General features: G+C 46.9%; 1 protein-coding gene across 10 annotated transcripts in view; it reads left to right on the top strand.

Annotated features, from left to right (window-relative positions):
- Positions 1-21,677, top strand: part of Arms (Ankyrin repeat-rich membrane spanning) — a 640,646-nt gene that overhangs the window by 479,224 nt on the left and 139,745 nt on the right. Inside the window, exon 1 of one of the 10 annotated variants that reach the window (XM_071694097.1) lies at positions 6,493-7,289. The exons of the other annotated variants lie outside the window; for them this stretch is intronic. Within the exon in view, the coding sequence (XP_071550198.1) occupies positions 7,158-7,289 (132 nt within the window). The 5' untranslated portion in view covers positions 6,493-7,157. Of the gene's footprint in view, positions 1-6,492; positions 7,290-21,677 lie in introns of those variants that run through there. 10 annotated transcript variants of the gene reach the window in all.

Below are 21,677 nucleotides of genomic sequence, written 5' to 3'. Positions count from 1 at the left end.
ATCCTGAGTGATTCTCCCTCTATGATCCTTGTATATTTATGTCGGTTCATGATATATTCCTTAGGGGAATTCACCGCCACTATGCAGTTCTTTCCCACAGTTACCTCTCCCAAATATGTATGTACTCTCTGCCTGGGCCATCCACCCATCCCGGTATCTTCTGGAATTTGATATTGTCTTTTGATCAGAGGGCCAGTCCTCTTCCTCCTCCTCCTCCTCCTCCTCCTCCTCCTCCTCCTTTATCTCTTCTCTCCCTCCTTCCTCCTTGTTGTTGTCTATCCCTCCGGACAGATGAGCTCAAATATTATCTCTGCTTTTTTTTGTAAGTTTTGTCTGTTTCTCGAACCGTATCAGGTTTATTTTTCCCTGATTCTGTCCTTGATCTCTCTAGCTATATTCCGTTTCCGACCGACCCGTCTTCCCTTCGTATATTTTTCGACTCCTTGGGTAGTTCTAGCGGTGGGTCTGTTTTGCTCTGTGATGCCTCATGTGATGCCTCTCATTTTCTGCACGCTTGGCTATATTTCCTTTTTTTTTTTCTTCTTCCCCTCTCGTTCTCTCCTCGGTCTGTTACCTCTGATGAATAAACCCCTCACCCCACACCTCAGAATTCCTCCATGTCCGCAAGCTCTTCGTCCCTCTTAAAGTGCGTACGCCCCTGCCGCCTACAAAACTCCGCTTTCTCGGTAATCATTACTGGGTGTCGCCTCACGTCTTCAACTGTATTTCCCCAAATCTAATTTACTTCACTTACGTCATTGTATTGCCTTCAGCAGCTTCTGGAAGTCTCTCGATGTCTTCCTCCTTTTCTACCCTTTCCTATTTAGCCGGAGTGTGGCCTTTCCCCCTAAGGCCAATCCCTCCTTCTTCACCGTTTTCTATTCAGCTGGAATGTGGCCTTCCCTCAGTACAATACATCATGTTATATCGTGAGTGACTTAGCGCCTGTCTGCTTTTATCAGTCCACCAAAGCTCTGTCTTGGTGCTACCCGCTAGTCGGCCCAAGTCCTTAGGCAACGTTGCTTCGTCACCCTCCATATCTGCGGCTTTTTCTAAGAAATATCCATTTTCGCCAAACGTACGCGGATTATGAACACTTCAGCAAAACCTACACCGATTCTGAACACTCTAGCAAAACCTACACTGATTCTCAACACTCTAACAAAACGTGCACCGATTCTGAACACCCCAGCAAAATGTGCACCGATTCTGAACGCCACAGCAAAACGTACACTGATTCTGAACACTCCAGCAAAACGTACACTGATTCTGAACGTTCCAGTACCTTTCTAAACATCCATGGACTTCTATTATGTACACAGTACCTTCTGATTCCGTCGTTCAGCCGCGGGATCTTTGACCCTGTTCCCCTGTCCCTTGTCTTGGACGGTCTGTTGTGGTGGTCCCTGTGGGCATGACCCCTTCCCATCGGTCTGTTTCAGGAACGTCGGCCTTGAGATGCTTCCAGTCTCCTTCTCTGACGCTTTCCACTCGTTACACTGCCTTCCCTCTTGTTATTTCACCTTACGAAACCCATCAGTATATTTCCTGTCACTCAGAATACATCTCTTTGTTCCCTGATTACTCACGTTCTCACATCTTGATGACAGCTCTTCATGATCCCCTCGATTAGCTTTCCTCATCTTCGTCCTCCAGTCCTGTTGTAAACTTTTCTTGATCCTGTTTGTGTAGCTGTAGATAACAGTCAGCCCACCACCACTCCCCTCCTTCCCTACCTCACCCATTGTGGTCTCCGCTGAGTCACTCGCTGATCCTGTTTGTGTAGCTGTAGATAACAGTCAGCCCACCACCACTCTCCTCCTTCCCTACCTCACCCATTGTGGTCTCCGCTGAGTCACTCGCTGATTCTGTTTGTGTAGCTGCAGATAACAGTCAGCCCACCACCACTCCCCTCCTTCCCTACCTCACCCATTGTGGTCTCCGCTGAGTCACTCGCTGATTCTCCGATCATCTGCTCCTTGTAATGAAAGATCAGTGTAGATCCCCTCCTTCTTCAGCCAGCTTACTTCTGACGATCCCTCCCTTCTTCAGCCAGCTTACTTCTGACGGATCCCTGGTTACCAGCCGTGTGGTACCCTTGCCTCACGCCCGTTTTATTGCCTTTTTTTTTTTTTTGGCCACGAATTGTGTTTACCCCACCTTGGCTTATACTGAATATACTCTCATTCGTTGTGTGTCGCAGGGGGTGATGAAGGCGGTACAGCAGCTGGCCTCGGGTCACTTCCCTTAAGCCTCAGAACGCTCACGCTAATCTTGAATATTTTACTCCAATAAACGTTTTTTTTTATTTATTTATTTATTTAGTGTAAACTACTCTCTCTCTCTCTCTCTCTCTCTCTCTCTCTCTCTCTCTCTCTCTCTCTCTCTCTCTCTCTCTCTCTCTCTCTCGAGCGCGCGCTCGCGCGCGAACGTTTGGCATCGTCTGGCCGATGGGGAATCTCATCTTTGTTTCCTTCAAAAGAACAGCATAAAAAGGAGGAAGGAATTTGTCGGACGGGTTCTCCAAGCGGGGTACTGAGAGTGTGTGTGTGTGTGTGTGTGAGTGTGGTGTTTTCTAGGAAGGCCTCGACACGTCCTACCCTGGGAAAAGCAACAAACTACTGTTATTATTAACCCAGGATGACCTGCGATGCGATGATCTTGCATTGTATTTCCTCGAGGGGGATGGGTTCTGTCTGCACGGGGATGGGTACGCCAAGTGTGCGAATGAGGGGTCGTGCTCTCGTCTCGTGCTGAGGTGAACGGTGGTGGCCAGAGCCTCATATCCTCCACCGGTACGACCCTCCAGCTGATCGCGCGACGACCCTTGGCTGCTGCTGCCCCTTGGCTGCTGCTGCCCCTTGGCTGCTGCTGCCCCTTATACCGGTGGAGGGAGTGCCACGTCCCTCAGCCTGACCTGAGGGGGCGCGCGGCGCCCCAGTTACCTAAACGAACCAGAGTGTTTACCGTCGTCCGCTGGTGATTAAATCCTCCGGCTTGATCGCGCTGGGCTTGCGGAGGAAGTTGGGGGTCGTAATTAAGGTCGGCCAAGGGAGTCGCAGGGTTGACTCAGAGGGAGGGTGATAAAGACTCTCTCGAAGGTGGTGATGGATTCCCCCGGGTTTTAATTGGAAAGATATCGATGATCTTGTTTGATTTGCTCCGGTTACTCACGAGGTCAGGTGTTTCATGGTGGTGGTGGTAGGTGGTGGTGGTCTTCTAGAGAACGAACCGTAGATTTTTCAAGGTGGAAGGGAGATAAGTGTGCGTGTGTGTGTGTGTGTGTGTAATTTCCTGTCTGTACACTAAGGGGCGAGTGTTCTACACTCGTGGGGCTCCAGTTTTGCCTGTGCTCACTGAAGACATCCCTTTGTGTGTTGGATGTAAATGTCTTACTTTATTAAGTATAAGTTTTTGAGTGTCGCCTGTACTTCAGAGAAAAGTTGGCAGTAAGTACTTCTCGAACATCGTTCCGGTATACTTCTCTTTTTTTTTTAACCTCGCCTCGTTGCGTAGTGGTTTTTTGTATACCAGTTTCAGGTTGACTGGCCTAGTAAGGAGAAGGTGAGAGGGGGGGGGAGGGAAAATATCAGCGGGTAAATACCCGATGAAATCCGCCCCCTTCTCCCTGACGCCACCCGGAGGAAGAAACGTAGGTGGTGGAGCAGCAGCAGGCGCCGCAATCATCATCACCCAATTGTGTGTGTGTATACCCACGATGGGTCACCCCCCCTAAACACACCCACACACACACCTGCGTCACTTAGACGATCCAGCCGTGGCGTCCGGACCCGTTCTCCTGGTCCACCTTACACATTCCCCCACCTCACCGTCTGAGATGTGACTCTTATTATCCATTCTCTCTCATTAAGCTTAACTAACGTGCATGATCGATGCGATGAATGCATTGGCCTTAGGGTGCTCTTAAGCACGTACACAGGCAATTTATTGTGATACTTAGAAGTGGGAGTCACAGAGTCCTTGTGACAGACGCTGCCTCATTGGTCTTCAGCCAGGGGTTTGCTCATCGCTTGCCGGGCTTAACTTTTCGTCCTTCTCCTCTTATCGTCCTTTATCATTACCATCCTGTGTTCTGCTGGCTCTTCCCGCCGTCTGGTGTTTGTTCAGGCTTTTGGTAACAGCCGAGGAGAACTGGGTGAAGAACAACTTTGAATCCAGACGATGATTTAGACCCTGAGGAAAAGATGAAGATAACGTGGAACTTGAGGTAAAGATGAAGACATGATTGCGTGGAACTTGAGGTAAAGATGAAGACACGATTACGTGGAACTTGAGGAAAAGATGAAGACATGATTGCGTGGAACTTGAGGAAAAGATGAAGACACGATAACTTAGAACTTGAGGAAAAGATGAAGACATGATTACGTGGAACTTGAGGAAAAATTGAAGACATGATTGCGTGGAACTTGAGGAAAAGATGAAGACATGATTACTTGGAACTTGAGGAAAAGATAAAGACACGATAGCGTGGAACTTGAGGAAAAGATGAAGATAACGTGGAACTTGAGGTAAAGATGAAGACACGATAGCGTGGAACTTAAGGAAAAGATGAAGACATGATTACTTGGAACTTGAGGAAAAGATAAAGACACGATAGCGTGGAACTTGAGGAAAAGATGAAGACACGATTACTTGGAACTTGAGGAAAAGATGAAGACACGATAACTTAGAACTTGAGGTAAAGATGAAGACACGATAACTTGGAACTTGAGGTAAAGATGAAGACACGATAACTTGGAACTTTAGGAAAAGATGAAGACACGATAGCGTGGAACTTGAGGAAAAGATGAAGACACGATAACTTGGAACTTGAGGTAAAGATGAAGACGTATTTTTCTATTTATTAATGGTGACATCAGGACCAGTATCTGTGTGGGTTCTGCTGTTTACACAGAAAATTTCTAAAGGCTCTTCTAGCGCCATGGGTGCGCTGCTTTCAGTAGCAGGAAAATGTAAACTCCTTGAGGGAGAAAAGCTCTTTGACGAGACTGCACTGCTAGTGACACAGCCTCACCACTTTCTGTGCAGGCTCCAGCAGTACAGGACTTGATATCTTCAGGACGACAGATATTATACAGGACTTGATATCTTCAGGACGACAGATATACAGAACTCGATATCAGGACGATAGATATCATACAGAACTCGATATTAGGACGATAGATATCGTACAGAACTCGATATTAGGACGATAGATATCGTACAGAACTCGATATTAGGACGATAGATATCGTACAGAACTCGATATTAGGATGACATATCATACAGAACTCGATCTCAGGACGACAGATATTATACAGAACTCGATATCAGGACGATAGATATCGTACGGAACTCGATATCAGGACGATAGATATCATACAGAACTCGATATCAGGACGATAGATATCATACGGAACTCGATATCAGGACGATAGACGTGGCACAGACCCAGAGTTTCGTGCTGTTCCAAAGAACATGACCCTCGTCGGAGTGAGGTGGTTTGATCGAGTAAGTAACGTAAGGGTAAGAGAGATGTGTGGAAATAAAAAGAGCGTGGTTGAGAGAGCAGAAGAGGGTGTTTTGAAATGGTTTGGTCACATGTGCGTAGACCATGTGCCAATAAAGTGTGGTAACGCGCCTTAACGAGTGCGTTACGATAGATACAAATGAAAGAGTGGGGGAGTGCGTTACGATAGATAAAAAAATGAGAGAGGGGGGAGGGCAGTTAATGTGGGGAAGGGAGAGTGAGTAAGACAAAAGGAGGATGTTCGAGGGGTGAGGAAACGCATTCCAGAGCAAACCCAGCCGTGACGTCACACATTTCTGGTGTTTCCAGAGCTGTGGTGACGTCATCATGGTAGGATCCTGTCTGTGACGTCATCATAGCAGATCGCAACTCCTAATCTCCTCCTCTTCCTCCTCCCCCCTCACACCTCCTCCACGCCATCACAGCAGGTTCCCCCGGCACACGCACCCCCGGAGCCTCATCTTACTCACAGTGACTCATGTGGGCCTTCTCGCCCCACTTGTGTTACCCATCCAGCACTCACATTCACTCACTCTTTCTCTCCCCTTCCCCCCCGAAACTCACCAACTCGTTCTCTTTTTTTTTTTTCCCCCTCCTTCTTCTCTTTACGATGGCCAGTTGCCCTGCCCCTCACGCCTGTTTGTTGGCTGGAACGAACGAGGTTGTTTCCACTGTCTTTTAAGTTTTCCAAGACCTTCGTCAGGTCCAGGACGTAGAGAGAGAGAGAACTAGCTCCTCCCTTCCCCTGGATATTATCACAAGTAAAGTTTTCCTACAAACCCCCTGCTTCTGGACGTGATGTTCCTCTGGGTCCGCCCCGTCCCGCCCAGCCCCGCCCCGCCCTCCCGTGCCCTGCCCCGCCCCCACGGTCGGTAGGGGGCGATGCGGTGGTGTGAATGTCGGGGAGGCGCCGCGAACGGGGCGGTCATAATGGGCGGGTCGGACGCCATGAACTCAGTCGGAAGTCCTGTGTGGCGGTGAGCGGTTGAGGAGGGGAGGGGGAGGAACTGCTCTATACTCTCAAGGATCACTGTCTCTACCTACCTCAGTCTCTCTCCAGGTGTTCCCGGCTCAGTGTCCCCTCCCGTGCCGCCTCAGCACCGTCGCGCACCCCCTCCACACACATACACACACTCTCTCTCTCTCTCTTTCTCTCCAGCCCGTCCTCAAGTGTCTGGATAGGACCTTCCATTATCTGTGTGCCTCTCGTATACTCCAGACTTTTGGCGGTGGTGGTGAGTGATAGTGTGAGAACGTGTGAAGTGCTCTTACCACCCCCCTTCCCGCGTGGTTCACCCAGGAAGACGCTGAGTTCCCCCTGGCCTGGGTCCTGCTGCAGTTGAGACAGCGTCGCGCGTGGAAGACTTCGATCACTCGCTGCTGGAAAGCCTGGACTCGCGTCGCGCACCCGTCGTATGGGGTCTTGCGTTTGCGCACACTGTCATCTCGAGCGGCGCTTGACTACTTAACCGTTCTGCTCAGCTCCATCTCAGGAAACACATCCTTTTTTTTTTTTTTTTTTACTTTTTCCTAATCTTAATACACCGTCTGGATTGTGTGGTGAGTTTAGACACATGCACGGAACTTTGGAGGCCCTTGAAACGATGGCTTCTCTCGGTATGGCAAGATGATGACGCCCTTGTGTTCAGCCGTACTCCTGATCCACTACCGGCACTGCCTGCAGCGGGTGTTGACACGAAGGAACGGCACCATGGCCTCCATAGAGCCTCACTTCCCCACCAAGATCGTCTACATCGGGGTGAGTAACTTCCCAGCGCTCGTACAGGGATATTGATGGCCAGAGGGATCGATGTGTTGTCGCAAGTTCTGTTACGTCTCGTGAGGAAATGGCTTTCATTTAATGTCATTTATTTTTGTTATTCTTGGTATTGTTGTTATTATTATCTTTGTGTTTTGAAGGTTTTGTTTAGTGTCGGTCACGCACGCCGCCGAGCAGCGGGATGTGTGTGCGTGTGTGTGTGTGTGTGTGTGTGTGTGTGTGTGTGTGTGTGTGGTGGTCATTGGCTTTTCCAGGGTGGCTCCGGGAGACTTGCCTTAAAGGGATGTGGATAGAAAGAAAAAAATTAGATCGCCTGGCGATTTACAAGGCGGGAGCTGCGTTGAACCCTGGCCTTTGCCGAAGCCTGAAGAACTTAGACTTACAAGGTCGCGGGGAGGTTGATTTACAGGGTGAGGGAGGGTCATATGAAGACTTATTTACAGGTGTAAGGGAGGGTTACAGGGAGGCTTGTTTACTGGGTAAGGGAGGGTCAAAAGGAGGCTGATTTACAGGACAAGGGAGAGTGACAGGGAGACAGATGTACAGGTTATTGGAGATCACAGAGGTTCATATATGGGAGAAGCACAGGCAGATTGATCCATGAGTTTGTTAGAGGAAGCGGCCCTTCCGTACCGACCACCTGACCCTGGGCCAAGTTTTCCATCTCGAGTGACTGAGGCTGGGGGGATGTTTGCCGGTCCAGTCTGCCAATATCGGAGGAACTTCCGCATCCCAATAAGGCAATGTTGGGGGGTCGTTCGTTCCGCATCCCAGTCAACCAGTGTTGTGGGTAGATCCCCATCCCCGACCCAGCTGACGGGGCCAAACTGCCTTACCCCGCTCCTCAACTCTTCACTCATCGTATTTTGATTCTTCACCTTCCAGTCTCCCTGCTGGAAAGTTTCGCCCACCCAGGTTATGGCGTCGGACAGGGCGCGAGAATATAAGCTTCTCTCAGAGTTTCGTTTTCCAGCTGAAGCACCTCTTGTCTCGGCTTCGGAACGCTGGGAGTTTCAGTCGCTGGGATGTGCACTTCAGAAGTGCTCCTGTTTCAGCCGAAAACGGCTCTCCTGTTTTGTGCTGGTTTTTGATCTGGTTCACTTGCCTCTCACTTGACCTCCGGATTATCTTTGACAACACCTTAACTTTACGGCCACAGTCATTACCCGGCATATGCACTCATACTTTGGTCGTTTATAGACCAGATCTTACGAGGTCAACACACACACACACACACACACACACACACACACACACACACACACATACACACACACTCACACCTTGGTGTGGTGGTTACCGTTACTGGCCATGGGTCACCACGGGCAGGCACGAGTTCGAATCCTGGTCGATGAATGGGTACCTGGCTTAGGTTGGCGTTTGTGTGTGTGGGCTGTGTGTGTATGTAGATAGAAACGTAGGGGTAAAGTCAGGATGCATAGATACAGGGTTCAGGCAATGGGCAATGCAGGTGTAGAGTTCTCTCCCCTTAACACACACACACACACACACCCACACAGACTCACACAAGACAGTAATTACTCACACACAAACACGTCCCAGTAAGCGGTACTCCTGGTGTGGAAAAAGTAGCGAGGCAGCTGCGAGTGTAACGTGTGGCCACAAAGTAGATTATGCAACAACAGTGGATAAAAAACCTGTTTATGAAAAGACTTGAGAAAATAGTCGGTGATGTAATCCCTTTTGTGGGACATAGAACACACAATATCTTTGATAATCGAAAGTATATATATATATATATATATATATATATATATATATATATATATATATATATATATATATATATATGTGTGTGTGTGTGTGTGTTAGCCTAAGCCAGGTACTCATTTTATCGACCAGCCCCTAGGGAAGGATGAACAGCTGGGCTGACTGTGGGCCGGCTATCGCAAGTAGGAAATCGATCCTATATGGTGGGTTCGATCCCGAACGGGCCCGTTGAATGCGCCACCGTCAAGCACGCTAACCAATACACCACGAATATTATACTTGATCGCCGTTTCCCTGGTCAGCGAGGTAGCAGTTAGAATGCCATCTCGTAGATGAGGTAAACACAGCGTTCTTTAAACGCCTTCAGGTCGTGTGTCAGCTAGGTTGGGGGGAACAACGTAGTACAAGATAGAAGGTGAAAATGTCTATGTCAGAAAACGTCTGAAAAAAAATGTCTATGTCAGAAAACGTCTGAAAAAAAATGTCTATGTCAGAAAACGTCTGAAAAAAAATGTCTATGTCAGAAAACGTCTGAAAAAAAAATGTCTATGTCAGAAAACGTCTGAAAAAAATGTCTATGTCAGAAAACGTCTGAAAAAAATGTCTATGTCAGAAAACGTCTGAAAAAAAAATGTCTGTCAGAAAACGTCTGAAAGAAAATGTATATGTCAGAAAAGTCTGAAAAAAAAATGTCTATGTCAGAAAACGTCTGAAAAAAAATGTGTATGTCAGAAAACGTCTGAAAAAAATGTGTATGTCAGAAAACGTCTGAAAAAATAATGTGTATGTCAGAAAACGTCTGAAAAAATAATGTGTATGTCAGAAAACGCCTGAAAAAATAAAATTCCTCGTCTTTGGGGCAGGAGGAAGGAAGCGATGGAGCCATTTGTGGCTGAGGGATATTCTCGCATACTTAGTATTCTCACTGTGTGACTTCGAATATCAAGAACAGCCTGTACGTAGGCCATTAGATACAGATTTTGGTCACGTACACACCTCAGCAAGTCCAAGGGGAGCTGTGATGCTTGTTCTTGTCCTTATATCTGAGACGTACTCTCTCTCTCTCTCTCTCTCTCTCTCTCTCTCTCTCTCTCTCTCTCTCTCTCTCTCTCTCTCTCTCTCTCTCTCTCTCTCTCTCTTCTCCGCGGAGGTGAACTCAGACCTCTTCGCCGTGAGAGATGCATTGACGCCAGAGACCTCCAGTACAGCACAGCAGGGGTGAGTGGTATAAGACCCCCAGGAACAGTTAGGTCTGTTCTCTTGACGTTCAGCCAAGACAATATAACAACGGTTTGCTTCAGCCATGTGTAAAAAAAAGTAAGGTATTCGTGGACGCTCAGAGCCGCCACAGCAGCGGGCGTCATGCGACCTCCTCTCGGAACACAAAGGATGGCAAGCAGCAGTCGAAGGTCCCCTCCAGTCTTGTCTGGGACAGTGGAGCGATTTTATCGTCACTTTTAACGACAATGGAGATGGTGGTGGTGTCGAAATTGGGCTTCAGGGCTTTGGTTTGCGGGGTTGTTTGTGGATGGTGAGTCGGGCACCTGTGGTGTGGAGGGGTAGGTAAGTGAGGTCGCTTCGTCCGTCCGGCGTATCCCTCGTTTACCGAGTTGATCACTCGTCGTGTGGAGGGTAGTTAGCGAGGTCGGGTCGTCTGGTATTTTGTCCGCCCTCTCCTCACGATCCTCTCATCTCATGGGTGTTGGTGAGGGCAAAGTGGTGAAGATAAACGTGGGAGAATATGGAATGGACGTCCGGACACACACACACACACATGGCCCGCCGAAGGTGTGGTCGCTGTACGGGGCTGGGTCCTGGCGTCTTGCAGGAGGACTGGTCGATGTAGCCTGCATGCACGCACGCACGCAGGTGACTGACCAGCCCCACGACCTTGCCTGACCTGAAGTCACTTTTACAGGACCTGGCTTGTGAATTCTAAATGACCGGAGGTCACGTATTACAGACCTGACCTGCGGAAACGAATGACCCGAGGTCAGCGTCCTTCTGACCCGATAGAGCTACGTCACATCTTGCGACGTGGCTGGTAAAACGTTCAAGCAACAGTCAATTTTCAGAGCTTTATATTGTCGTTTTTTCTCTTTTTTTTTCGAAATTATCATTAATTTTGTTTTCGTGACACCATCTCATAACTTCTTCCGTGATTATTTTCACGTTCTTCGGTGTTTACACGACACCAGTGTGTGAAGGTCATTGATAATGTCAGAAAGGTCATTGTCACATGACCTTGGCTGAAGCCCAGACCTTAATGTCGATGGTGATATATACATAAGAACGTCACTCCATTTTTTTTTTTTTTTTGACCTTTGACAAAAAAAAAATGTCAATTCATTGTGTTATTATCTTCGAGACTTGAAGGTCGAGCATGTTTTCCTCCATAACACACGAGTCGACCTTTGACGGGACAGTTATATAGATACGACGAGACCTGGCGAGTCTTTAACGAAGTGAAGCGACACCAGGAGCCTTGGATGAGCATTGCTTAAGACGTGTGCCTGGCTGGGTTACCACGCTACGTAGCCTTGTGCGTTGGGGTAGGGTGTTGGCTGACTCTCCGAGTGGGTTGGTGTATTATGTGTGTGTGTGTGCTTGTGTGTGTGTGTGTGTGTGTGTGTGTGTGTGTGTGTGTGTGTGTAAAGTATGTTTGTTTATATACGTGTTTTGTGTTTGTGGGTATGTGTGTGTTCGTGTGGTATGTGTTGCTTGTGGTTTTATTTGTGTGGGGTGGTTGTACTTGTATTATTCAACTTCGTATGTATGTACGGAGTGAGATTGTACAGGTCCTATCGTTGAGCCAACCACAGCTCGACCCCTTCCCCCAGTAGCACCTATACCTGACCATAGTCAAGAGCACAAGGTATGATGAGGTGAAGGTAAAAAGCTCTCTTCTCTCCACCCCCCCAACACACACACGTCCATGGTCGCCTCACTTCTGGGTATGAGAGGTGACCCCGCGTGGTAAAGCGAGAGGAGCCGAAAGAAACAATTTCTCCTTAATGACCACCTTCCTTGTACGAACGAGAGAGAGTCTCTCTCTCTCTCTCTCTCTCTCTCTCTCTCTCTCTCTCTCTCTCTCTCTCTCTCTCTCTCTCTCTCTCTATCTATCTATCTATCTATCTATATCTTTCTTTTGTGGAGGTCATGTAGCCCGCTGGTCTTTGTCACACACACACACACACAGACACACACAGTTCGACCCTGGCCGGGCATAGGGTGGACTGCTCCACCTGCTGTCGGCAGTGGGTCACATCTGGTTTTTCAGGTGTTGTTGGTGAAAGTGTTGGGTATTTTACGGTCGGCTTCTGGTGTTGCTCAAGCTCTCACTTGTTCCTTTTGTCATTTCTGTTGCGGACTTGTTATTGAGGTGGTTTGATATGGCACACCATGACAGGTAGAAGGCTGCTTGTTTCCCCTGTAGTGACTGCCGCTTGGTCATCGACGGATGCAAGTGGTGTGTGGGCTGTCCCCACCCTGGGTGGGGCTTTTGGTCAGCGGTGATGTCTTCTGCAGTCGGCGTCCCATGGGAGAGTGTCTCTGTTGCTGGGGGATGTGAGACGCCCCTCTCCTATGGACATGTGTTCATGTCAGGGTGTGTGGGGGTGTGGTGACGACACGAGGCCAAACTGTCACCCAGCTCTTGACGCCCCTCTCCTGTGGACATGTGTTCATGTCAGGGTGTGTGGGGGTGGTGACGACACGAGGCCAAACTGTCACCCAGCTCTTAATTACTCGGCCATGACGGGGTAGGTTTGGACCTGCCTGTTGCCTCGGCTTCCTGCGTAACACGAGATGTTTCCTGCTGGGCCAATGTCACATGGCAAGCTCCTTCCGTCATGTTGCATGATGAGCGCGAGTTTGTTGCTCGGTGATTAGCTTGGGGGTTTTAATAAGGCTTTGTTCCTTGTTTGGGGTTTATTTACGAGGTGGTTCGTCTGGTAATTGCTGCCCGGCGTGGTTAACGAAGTCGTTGCATTATAGTTGTAGCTTCTCGCAATATCTTTCCTTCCATGTTCTTAGAACGTCTCTCCTTGGGCTGGTGTACCCTGGAGGACGACTTTACGTATCCTTTAGTATGATGGCTCGGCCCTTGTCTTGACCCTCGAAGGGCCTGGTCATTGGTAAGGCCATCCTACTCAACGGGTCGCACCGACATGGTCATACCCTCGCACTCAAGGGTCGTCGGAGTCGTGCTGAGGAAGTCAAAATGATAAAGCTGGATAATAGAGCGACATGCGATAGACGAGAGATGTAGCTAAAGATCACATCACATGGTAGACCCGCATTTGGTCTACATCTACTTGTACTGACGTCCACAAAGAGGAGGCCTCTGTGGTTGGCCGTGAGTCTACCGTCGTAGCCATCGGCTTTGGGTGACTTGATGCCTCTAGCAGACATCACTGGATCTCCAAGTTTAAGAAGTAAAATGATAATGAACACACACACACACACACACACACACACACACACACACACACACACGTAAATGTGCGACAGGGGTTTTTATTTCCCTCCCCCGACTTCTGTTTCTAGGTCGTGTTGGATTTCGACCATGAAATGGGGTCTGGGATACACCAATAACGACCAGTGTACCACATCGGGGAATGTAGTTATCCATGTCAATGAAGGCATGACGGTTCGCGGTGACATGCCATTTCGGGCTGGGTGATCACCGGTAATGAACTCCAGTGGAATGTATATCTATATACACCTTAGCTATGCATAGTTCCGGGTGCCACGCCCTTCCTGTCCACTGAACCATACAGGACTCAATGATGTTTATTCAATTAAGTATCTAAACATGGAGCCGTAAAGGTAAAAGGGCCGCCCTACCTGTGCCATTATCATGCATGCCATTGCTACAAGAACATGGCGAAAATGTTGCCATTCACTCTTGCGCACTTCCTCAGTTGGTCAAGTTAATGACTTTCATAAGTAAAGCTCGTAGGGAGACGTGTACGATCCCGTCCCAGCCCCCTAGTACGGTTAAAGAGACTTCCGTCCCGGCCCAAGTACGGGGAGGTTACAGATGAGGAGAGACTCCCGTCCCAGCCTTCGTATGGGGAGGTTACGGATGGTTAAGAGACTCCCGTCCCAGCCCTTGTATGGGGAGGTTAAAGATGGTTAAGAGACTCCCGTCCCAGCCTTCGTATGGGGAGGTTACAGATGGGGAGATACTCCTGTCCCAGCCCTCGTATGGGGAGGTTACAGATGGCAAGATACCTCCTGGGGGACTGACCGTCCCTATGCCTCGAGTCCCTGTTAGGTAAGGTCTCCGTCTGCTGTAAGCCTCCCCCCCCGCATGGAGGACCTCCTCGGGATGAATCCTCAGCTGGTGAAACCCCATTTGGTCTCTCGACTGCCGGAGCCCACGACTGTAGGTAGATACGTGGGGGGCCCCCACGCCCTTAAGCGAGCCTACACGTACAGAATCGCGTGAACGCGGAGGAACCTCTCCATTCCTCTTGCTGGAGCCCCACGCGCGCGGGAGCCCCAGGCCTGGAGGGATGGACGGTGGGGGCCCGTGTTGCGCACCATATATCCAGCAGAAAAAGAGACGTCACTGAGTCAGACGCGGCGGGGAATTCCTGATCCGGGGGTGAAAAGGCTGGCTACCTCTGGGCGAGTCCTTGGCATTTGGCGAAGTGTTGTGCGGGGTGTAGGAGTGCAGGATCACGACTCCCGTGTACTCCACCTGGCCCTCTCTGTCCCTCCCCGCGACCTTGCTGTTATCATGGCCATCGTCCGTGTTAACTGTACTCCCCACACCCAACCGCCCCCCTCGACCGTATCCCGGCGTCACCACCTACACCGGCCATTGTGTGATTGTGATTCACAGTACTGAAGGAAGAAAGCCATTCCACACAAGAGAGAGAGAGAAGAAGAAAAAAAAAAGAGCCATTTTGTGGCAAGATTTTTTTTGTCTTTTCATGGCAGACAAGAGACCGTTCAAGAGAATTTCCAGGCCATTGTTGGGATTTTTTCCCCCCCCTCTTCCTCCCCGTTGAAGACCATGGCGTTGGTTGACTGTCTCAAATAAGGGAAGTGTCTGTCACCGTCCATGGCGTTGGTTGACTGTCTCAAATAAGGGGAGTGTCTGTCACCGTTCCTTCCTGTAGTTGAGGGAACTCATTGAAGACCTCTACTCGAGCAAGAGACATCCCTAAAAAATCTTCGTTAATATCGTATCATACATAAATGATTTATTCAGTTATAGACTTAGTTATTACCTTTTCATCTCTGCTGGTGGTGTGTCTGTTACAGGTGGGAGGCATCGTCACGCATTTCCGTTGCAGACGATGAACTCTCAGCGCAGATGTCAGCCACCTCGCTCTGAGGTTCTACACATTTACATAACTAACTCCCCCGAGATGCCTTACCCCCGGCGGCGCAGCGCGCGATGCCCTCCACCTTACTAGGAAGGGACACACAGCTCCCTGCCGTCTCCATACTGACATTGGCGACTCCCAGCAACCACACAAACCTTTGCGACTCCCAGCAACCACACAAACCTTGGTGACTCCCAGCAACCAAACAGCTCTTGGTAACGCTTAGAAACCACACAGATCCTTAAACCTCGCCTATCCCCCCTTCTCCCTCCAACTAACCACACAAATCATCCCACACATCCCATCACCACCGCACAAACCCCTTTCATGATCCCAGAAACTTGCAAACCTCAAAATTTTTCCCCGGCCTCGCAAACCCCTCCGTATGCCCTCGCCAAACCTCACAGGCCTCAGGTGATTGTTTGTCAGTGGCTAACGATCGTTAACGGGGGTGATCTGATGATGACCTGACAAGGGAGTAAGGTTGTCTTCAGTGGGCTTGGGGTGAGTGAGTGTGGGTGGGTGGATGGGTGGGAGTGGGTTGAGGAAATTGATGGCCTCGGGGATGGGTGGACGAGAGCGCCGATGACACGAGACTTGATTGATGTATTGATGGTCTCTGTGGATGGGCGAGTGTCGTTGACCTGAGGTGAAGACATGTAATGGATGACCTTTGTGATTCTGTTGATAACCTAGGGGGGAGTGGGGGACGGCGGGCGGGCATGCGAATTGACGATCCGATATTGGCAAGCATATACCATTAGCCTGAGATAGGATCATCGTCCTAAGTGCCCAGTAGGGGGGACGGACGAATGACTTGTACCCCATTCTTGCCCCTCAACCCCTCTCCATCCCTCAACCAGTTTCATACGGTTTTTAAACCCATTTTTTCTTTTCTTTTTTCAATACGGCAGATGTTTTTGTTTTTCCTTTTGGTTTTCGAAGAGTTGACGCCCGTAAAGGGTTTGATTGTTCTCGTATTTTCCGCTTCGTCAGCCGGGCCAATGTTTAGTTTTTTTTTTTGGAGGTACGTTGATAACGCTGTCTCATGTTTGTAATCAGCGCTGAAGGTGTGTTTTGTCTGGTCGATATTTTGGGTGCCGTAGTTTTGCGATATTGTATATTCTGTGTTTATTGATATTCTGTATGCTGTCTTGTTTGATATTTTGTATGTTGTATGATATTTTGTATGTTTGATATTTTGTATCCTATCTTGTTTGATATTTTGTATGTTCTCTTGTTTGATATTTTGTATGTTGTCTTGTTTGATATTTTGTATGTTGTATGATATTTTGTGTGTTGTTTGATATTTTGTATGTTGTCTTGTTTGATATTTTGTAAGTTGTACGATATTTTGTGTGTTGTTTGATATTTTGTATGTTGTCTTGTTTGATATTTTGTATGCTGTCTTGTTTGATATTTTGTATGTTGTCTTGTTTGATATTTTGTATGCTGTCTTGTTTGATATTTTGTATGTTGTCTTGTTTGATATTTTGTATGTTGTCTTGTTTGATATTTTGTATGTTATCTTGTTTGATATTTTGTATGTTATCTTGTTTGATATTTTGTATGCTGTCTTCATTGATATTCTGTATGCTGTATTGTTTGATATTCTTCATGTCACCTCGTGTGATGTTTAGTATGCTGTATTGTTTGATATTCTTTGTTATTCTTTGATATGCTTTGTTGTTTAACAGTCATCTTTAACAGTCATATTTAACAGTCAGTCTTTCTCTCCCTCTTCAGGTAAGTGCGAAGCGTGAGACGGAGCTGCGTTTCTATCCCTATCCGTGAGTACAGTTCGCCCATGTGTCTCATTTGAGAAGTCGTCTCTCTCTCTCTCTCTCTCCCTCTCCCTCCCCTCAGTGAGAGGTGATGGTAGTGGTTAAGGCCCATGAGAGTAAGAGAGAGAGAGAGAGTGAGTGGGGACTCACGTCACTCTCTCCCCTCCTTAGCTATTATGTTTGACGAGTAGCGCCTTTCTCTCTCTCTCCCCCACACACACTCCTCTCTCTCTTTCTCCCTCCTCCTCCTTCGACAACCCTCCCTCCCTCCCTCCCCGTCTCTCGTCACACTCTCCCCCCAGTGTAGTATTTTGCCTGTAGGAGCACTGGTGCCGTTAGCGGGACGAGGCGTATAGTGTGCAGACCCCCCAGAAGCTTGTGGTCTGTCACTCAGTCATAAGCCTTGTAGTACTGGACTGTTTTAGAGAGAAATAATAAGAGCATTATGAATAGAGCATGTTCATTAGTCATTTTTTTCCCCCATCATGATTAGTAATTGAAGTGATTAGGAACGCTGATATGATGTGTATTGCGTGTTGAGATTAACTTACATGGGATTGGTATGTGAATAACGGCGGAAACGCAGAGATTGTGGGATTTTTTTTTCATGTTTTTGCCACTAATTCTGGTGGAATTGAACATTGGTTTGGACGCAAGGGTTATAGGGAAGGCAAAGTGGCTCTTTGAACTTCAAGAATATAACGATCGATATATATATATATATATATATATATATATATATATATATATATATATATATATATATATATATATATATATATATATATGATGGAAGGTAAATAAGATTTGTTAGCGATACATGTTTACTTAGGGAAATACTTGAGAGAACACTCTCTCTCTCTCTCTCTCTCTCTCTCTCTCTCTCTCTCTCTCTCTCTCTCTCTCTCTCTCTCTCTCTCTCTCTCTCTCTCTCTCTCTCTCTCTCACACACACACACACACACACACACACATTTAGCCTCGGGTATTATACTGTTACTTCATTATCTCGCGTTAGTCTCCACTAACAATGAGGTAATTAGTCTCAGCCTTGATAACGATAATGACGTCATTACCATCATTACCTGACTGATTCGCCTGAGGGCGTATTTCGACATCTGGGGATTCGAACCGGTCCTCAGAATCATCGTCCCCCACTCCCTCTTCACGTCCGTAATAACCAGTGTGTCGATCGACCGTTGTGATCAAGTGACCAGAGCCACGTCAGCCCCCGGAGTGGCCCAGGTCCGTGATCCTTCACACAAGGTTCGATAACCTACCTGGTAGATACAAGGGGTGGAAACTATAACAAGACCTGGTTCACTTTGTGGTGCCTAGTACTTACCTCTGATGTACGATAATGGCCTAGTACAGACCTTTGATGTACGATAATTGCTCATTACGGACCTTTTGATGTACCAGATTGCCTAGTACGGACCTTTTGATGTACGATAATTGCCTAGTACGTACCTCTGATGTACGATAATTGCCTATTACGGATCTTTGATGTTCGACAATTCCCTAGTACGGATCTTTGATGTACGATAATTGCCTAGAACGGATGTTTGCTGTACAATAATTGCGTAGTACAGACCTTTGATGCACGATAATTACTTAGTAAGGATCTTTTGATGTACGATAATTAGTGCGGACCTTTGATGTACAATAATTGCCTAGTACAGACCTTTGATGTACGATAATTGCTTAGTACGGACCTTTGATGTACGATAATTGCTTAGTAAGGAACTTTTGATGTACGATAATTGCTTAGTACGGACCTTTGATGTACGATAATTGCTCATTACGGACCTTTTGATGTACGATAATTGCCTAGTACGGACCTTTTGATGTACGATAATTGATTAGTACGGACCTTTGATGTACGATAATTGATTAGTAGGGATCTCTGATGTACGATGATTGGAATGATGTGTTACTCTGTAGGTAATTATTCGTCAATGATTACCAGTGAGTACATTTGATTGATGTGCCTTTGACGGGGGTAATTTTTTTGTCGATGATTACCAATGAGTACAGGTGTAATCAATTGCTGTTGACGGATTACTCGTAGATATGATTACTAGTGAGTACACTGGAACGATGATTACTAATGAGTACAGGTGTAATCAATTGCTGTTGACGGATTACTCGTAGATATGATTACTAGTGAGTACACTGGAACGATGATTACTAATGAGTACAGGTGTAATCAATTGCTGTTGACGGATTACTCGTAGATATGATTACTAGCGAGTACACTGGAACGATACGCTATTAACGGGATGATTACCGGTAATGATTACCCGTGAGTACATTGGTGTGAAGCGGTCGCGTCGGGATAATGCCTTGCAGATAATTTGCTACTGAGGATATTATAATGATGCGCGTTTGGACGGGGGTGATTACTGGCCGGTAATCACCAATAGGACGATGCTCCACGGGCGAGAGGTGATTACGACCAAATTGATCGTTTAAGATGGCGACAAAGGAGGGATACAGCGTGTGATGGGCGAGCACTTATGATTACATTGTGGAAGGGACATTCTTGTCTCAGTTATTATAACAATTGGTATAATTATATTACAGGTAATTATGTCATCTACATAGCCTGGGGAATAGGTGAGTTCACAAATACAGTTATAGAAATTGTAAATGTAATTATGTAACATGATTATGTCATTTTCATTGGGTGATTTTATGTGTGATATGTATTATATGTGTGTGTGATTCACCTAGTGTAAACATGTAATATTAATTGTGTCACTACGTGATTTACATACATCAAGCGAACTTTCCTAGAAGTAATTATGTGATTATTCACTAGACAATGTAATTTCCATAGTAAGATTACACTGTATATTTCGAGAGGCAGTTACGTCGTGCGCGTAACGTGATCGTGTAGCGCCACGTAATGTAATTACGTCACTGGACGAAAGCGTACGTACGTAACCATTCACTAAGCCCCTTGCTTCCCCAGCCACCACCCAACCACCCACCACCCGTTGCATTGACCTCGCGATAAGGCTCTCGACCCTGAGAGGGGGGGCGGGCTTCGCGGGACCCATGACCGAAGACGCCGTCTTACCTTGGGTCGAGATAACACATGAGAGAGAGAGAGAGAGAGAGAGAGAGAGAGAGAGAGAGAGAGAGAGAGAGAGAGAGAGAGAGAAAGGAGCCTTGAGGGATTTACCTTCAGTCCATGTGATAAAGGCCCGACGATATAAGTGTTGTGGGGATTCCAAGGACCTGGTTACCTAAGAGGTTGCGGGGAGCATTATGACGTGGCGATTACGATAAGGCTTTGGATCAGACTTGGTCGATTAACTTCTTTTTTATTCATTGAGTGTGTATGGATTTTCATGAGGAAGTTTTGTCCAAATTCGAGTCCGTCTATTATTGTAATTTTGGTTTGGTTAGGTGGCCCGGGTTTTGGTTAAATGTGTCATGTTTGGTTAGACTACGTGTATATATATATATATATATATATATATATATATATATATATATATATATATATATATATATATATATGTTATATACTCACAAACCCTCCAACAGTGAGGGTTCGAACCCAGTGCGCGGTCATATGCACTATATATATATATATATATATATATATATATATATATATATATATATATATATATATATATATATATATATATATATATATATATACACACACACATATATACTGATGATATGACGGTCACACTAGTCCGCGATGGTTTTATGAACGAATAATAGCACTTCAGCAGGAGCCCAGAGATCCGCCAAATCATTACGAAGGGACTACCAATGACAAGTGACGAGGTAGCAATAAGAAGACTAGTCGAACACAGATCTCGCTACCAGGCCAGGCCAGTGACCCCCCCCCCCCCCTGTTCCCCCCTGAACCACAAGGCACCCATCACCCCCCCCACCCCCCTCTGTACCAGTTCCTTCGCTTGTGTTTAAGAGTTGAAACTCGGTGAATTGTTTACACGTGATGAGGTGGATATTTTTCCCTCAGTGAAATCTGTGTAGTGTACTGTAGAGTTTCAGTGAACTAAATTATATGGACCCCCACTGAAGTACGAATACCCCTTCAGACACACACACACACACACACACACACACACACACACACACACACACACACACCCACACACATATATATATATATATATATATATATATATATATATATATATATATATATATATATATATATATATATATCCCTGGGGATAGGGGAGAAAGAATACTTCCCACGTATTCCCTGCGTGTCGTAGAAGGCGACTAAAAGGGAAGGGAGCGGGGGGGCTGGAAATCCTCCCCTCTCGTTTTTTTTCAATTTTCCAAAAGAAGTAACAAAGTAGGGGGCCAGGTGAGGATATTCCCTCAAACGCCCAGTCCTCTGTTCTTAACGCTACCTCGCTAACGCGGGAAATGGTGAATAGTATGAAAGAAAAGAAAAGAATATATATATATATATATATATATATATATATATATATATATATATAT

The sequence above is a fragment of the Panulirus ornatus genome, chromosome 56 (assembly GCF_036320965.1).
Source record: "Panulirus ornatus isolate Po-2019 chromosome 56, ASM3632096v1, whole genome shotgun sequence".
Classification (NCBI taxonomy): domain Eukaryota; kingdom Metazoa; phylum Arthropoda; class Malacostraca; order Decapoda; family Palinuridae; genus Panulirus; species Panulirus ornatus.
This window is presented reverse-complemented; position numbering and strand designations above follow the sequence as displayed.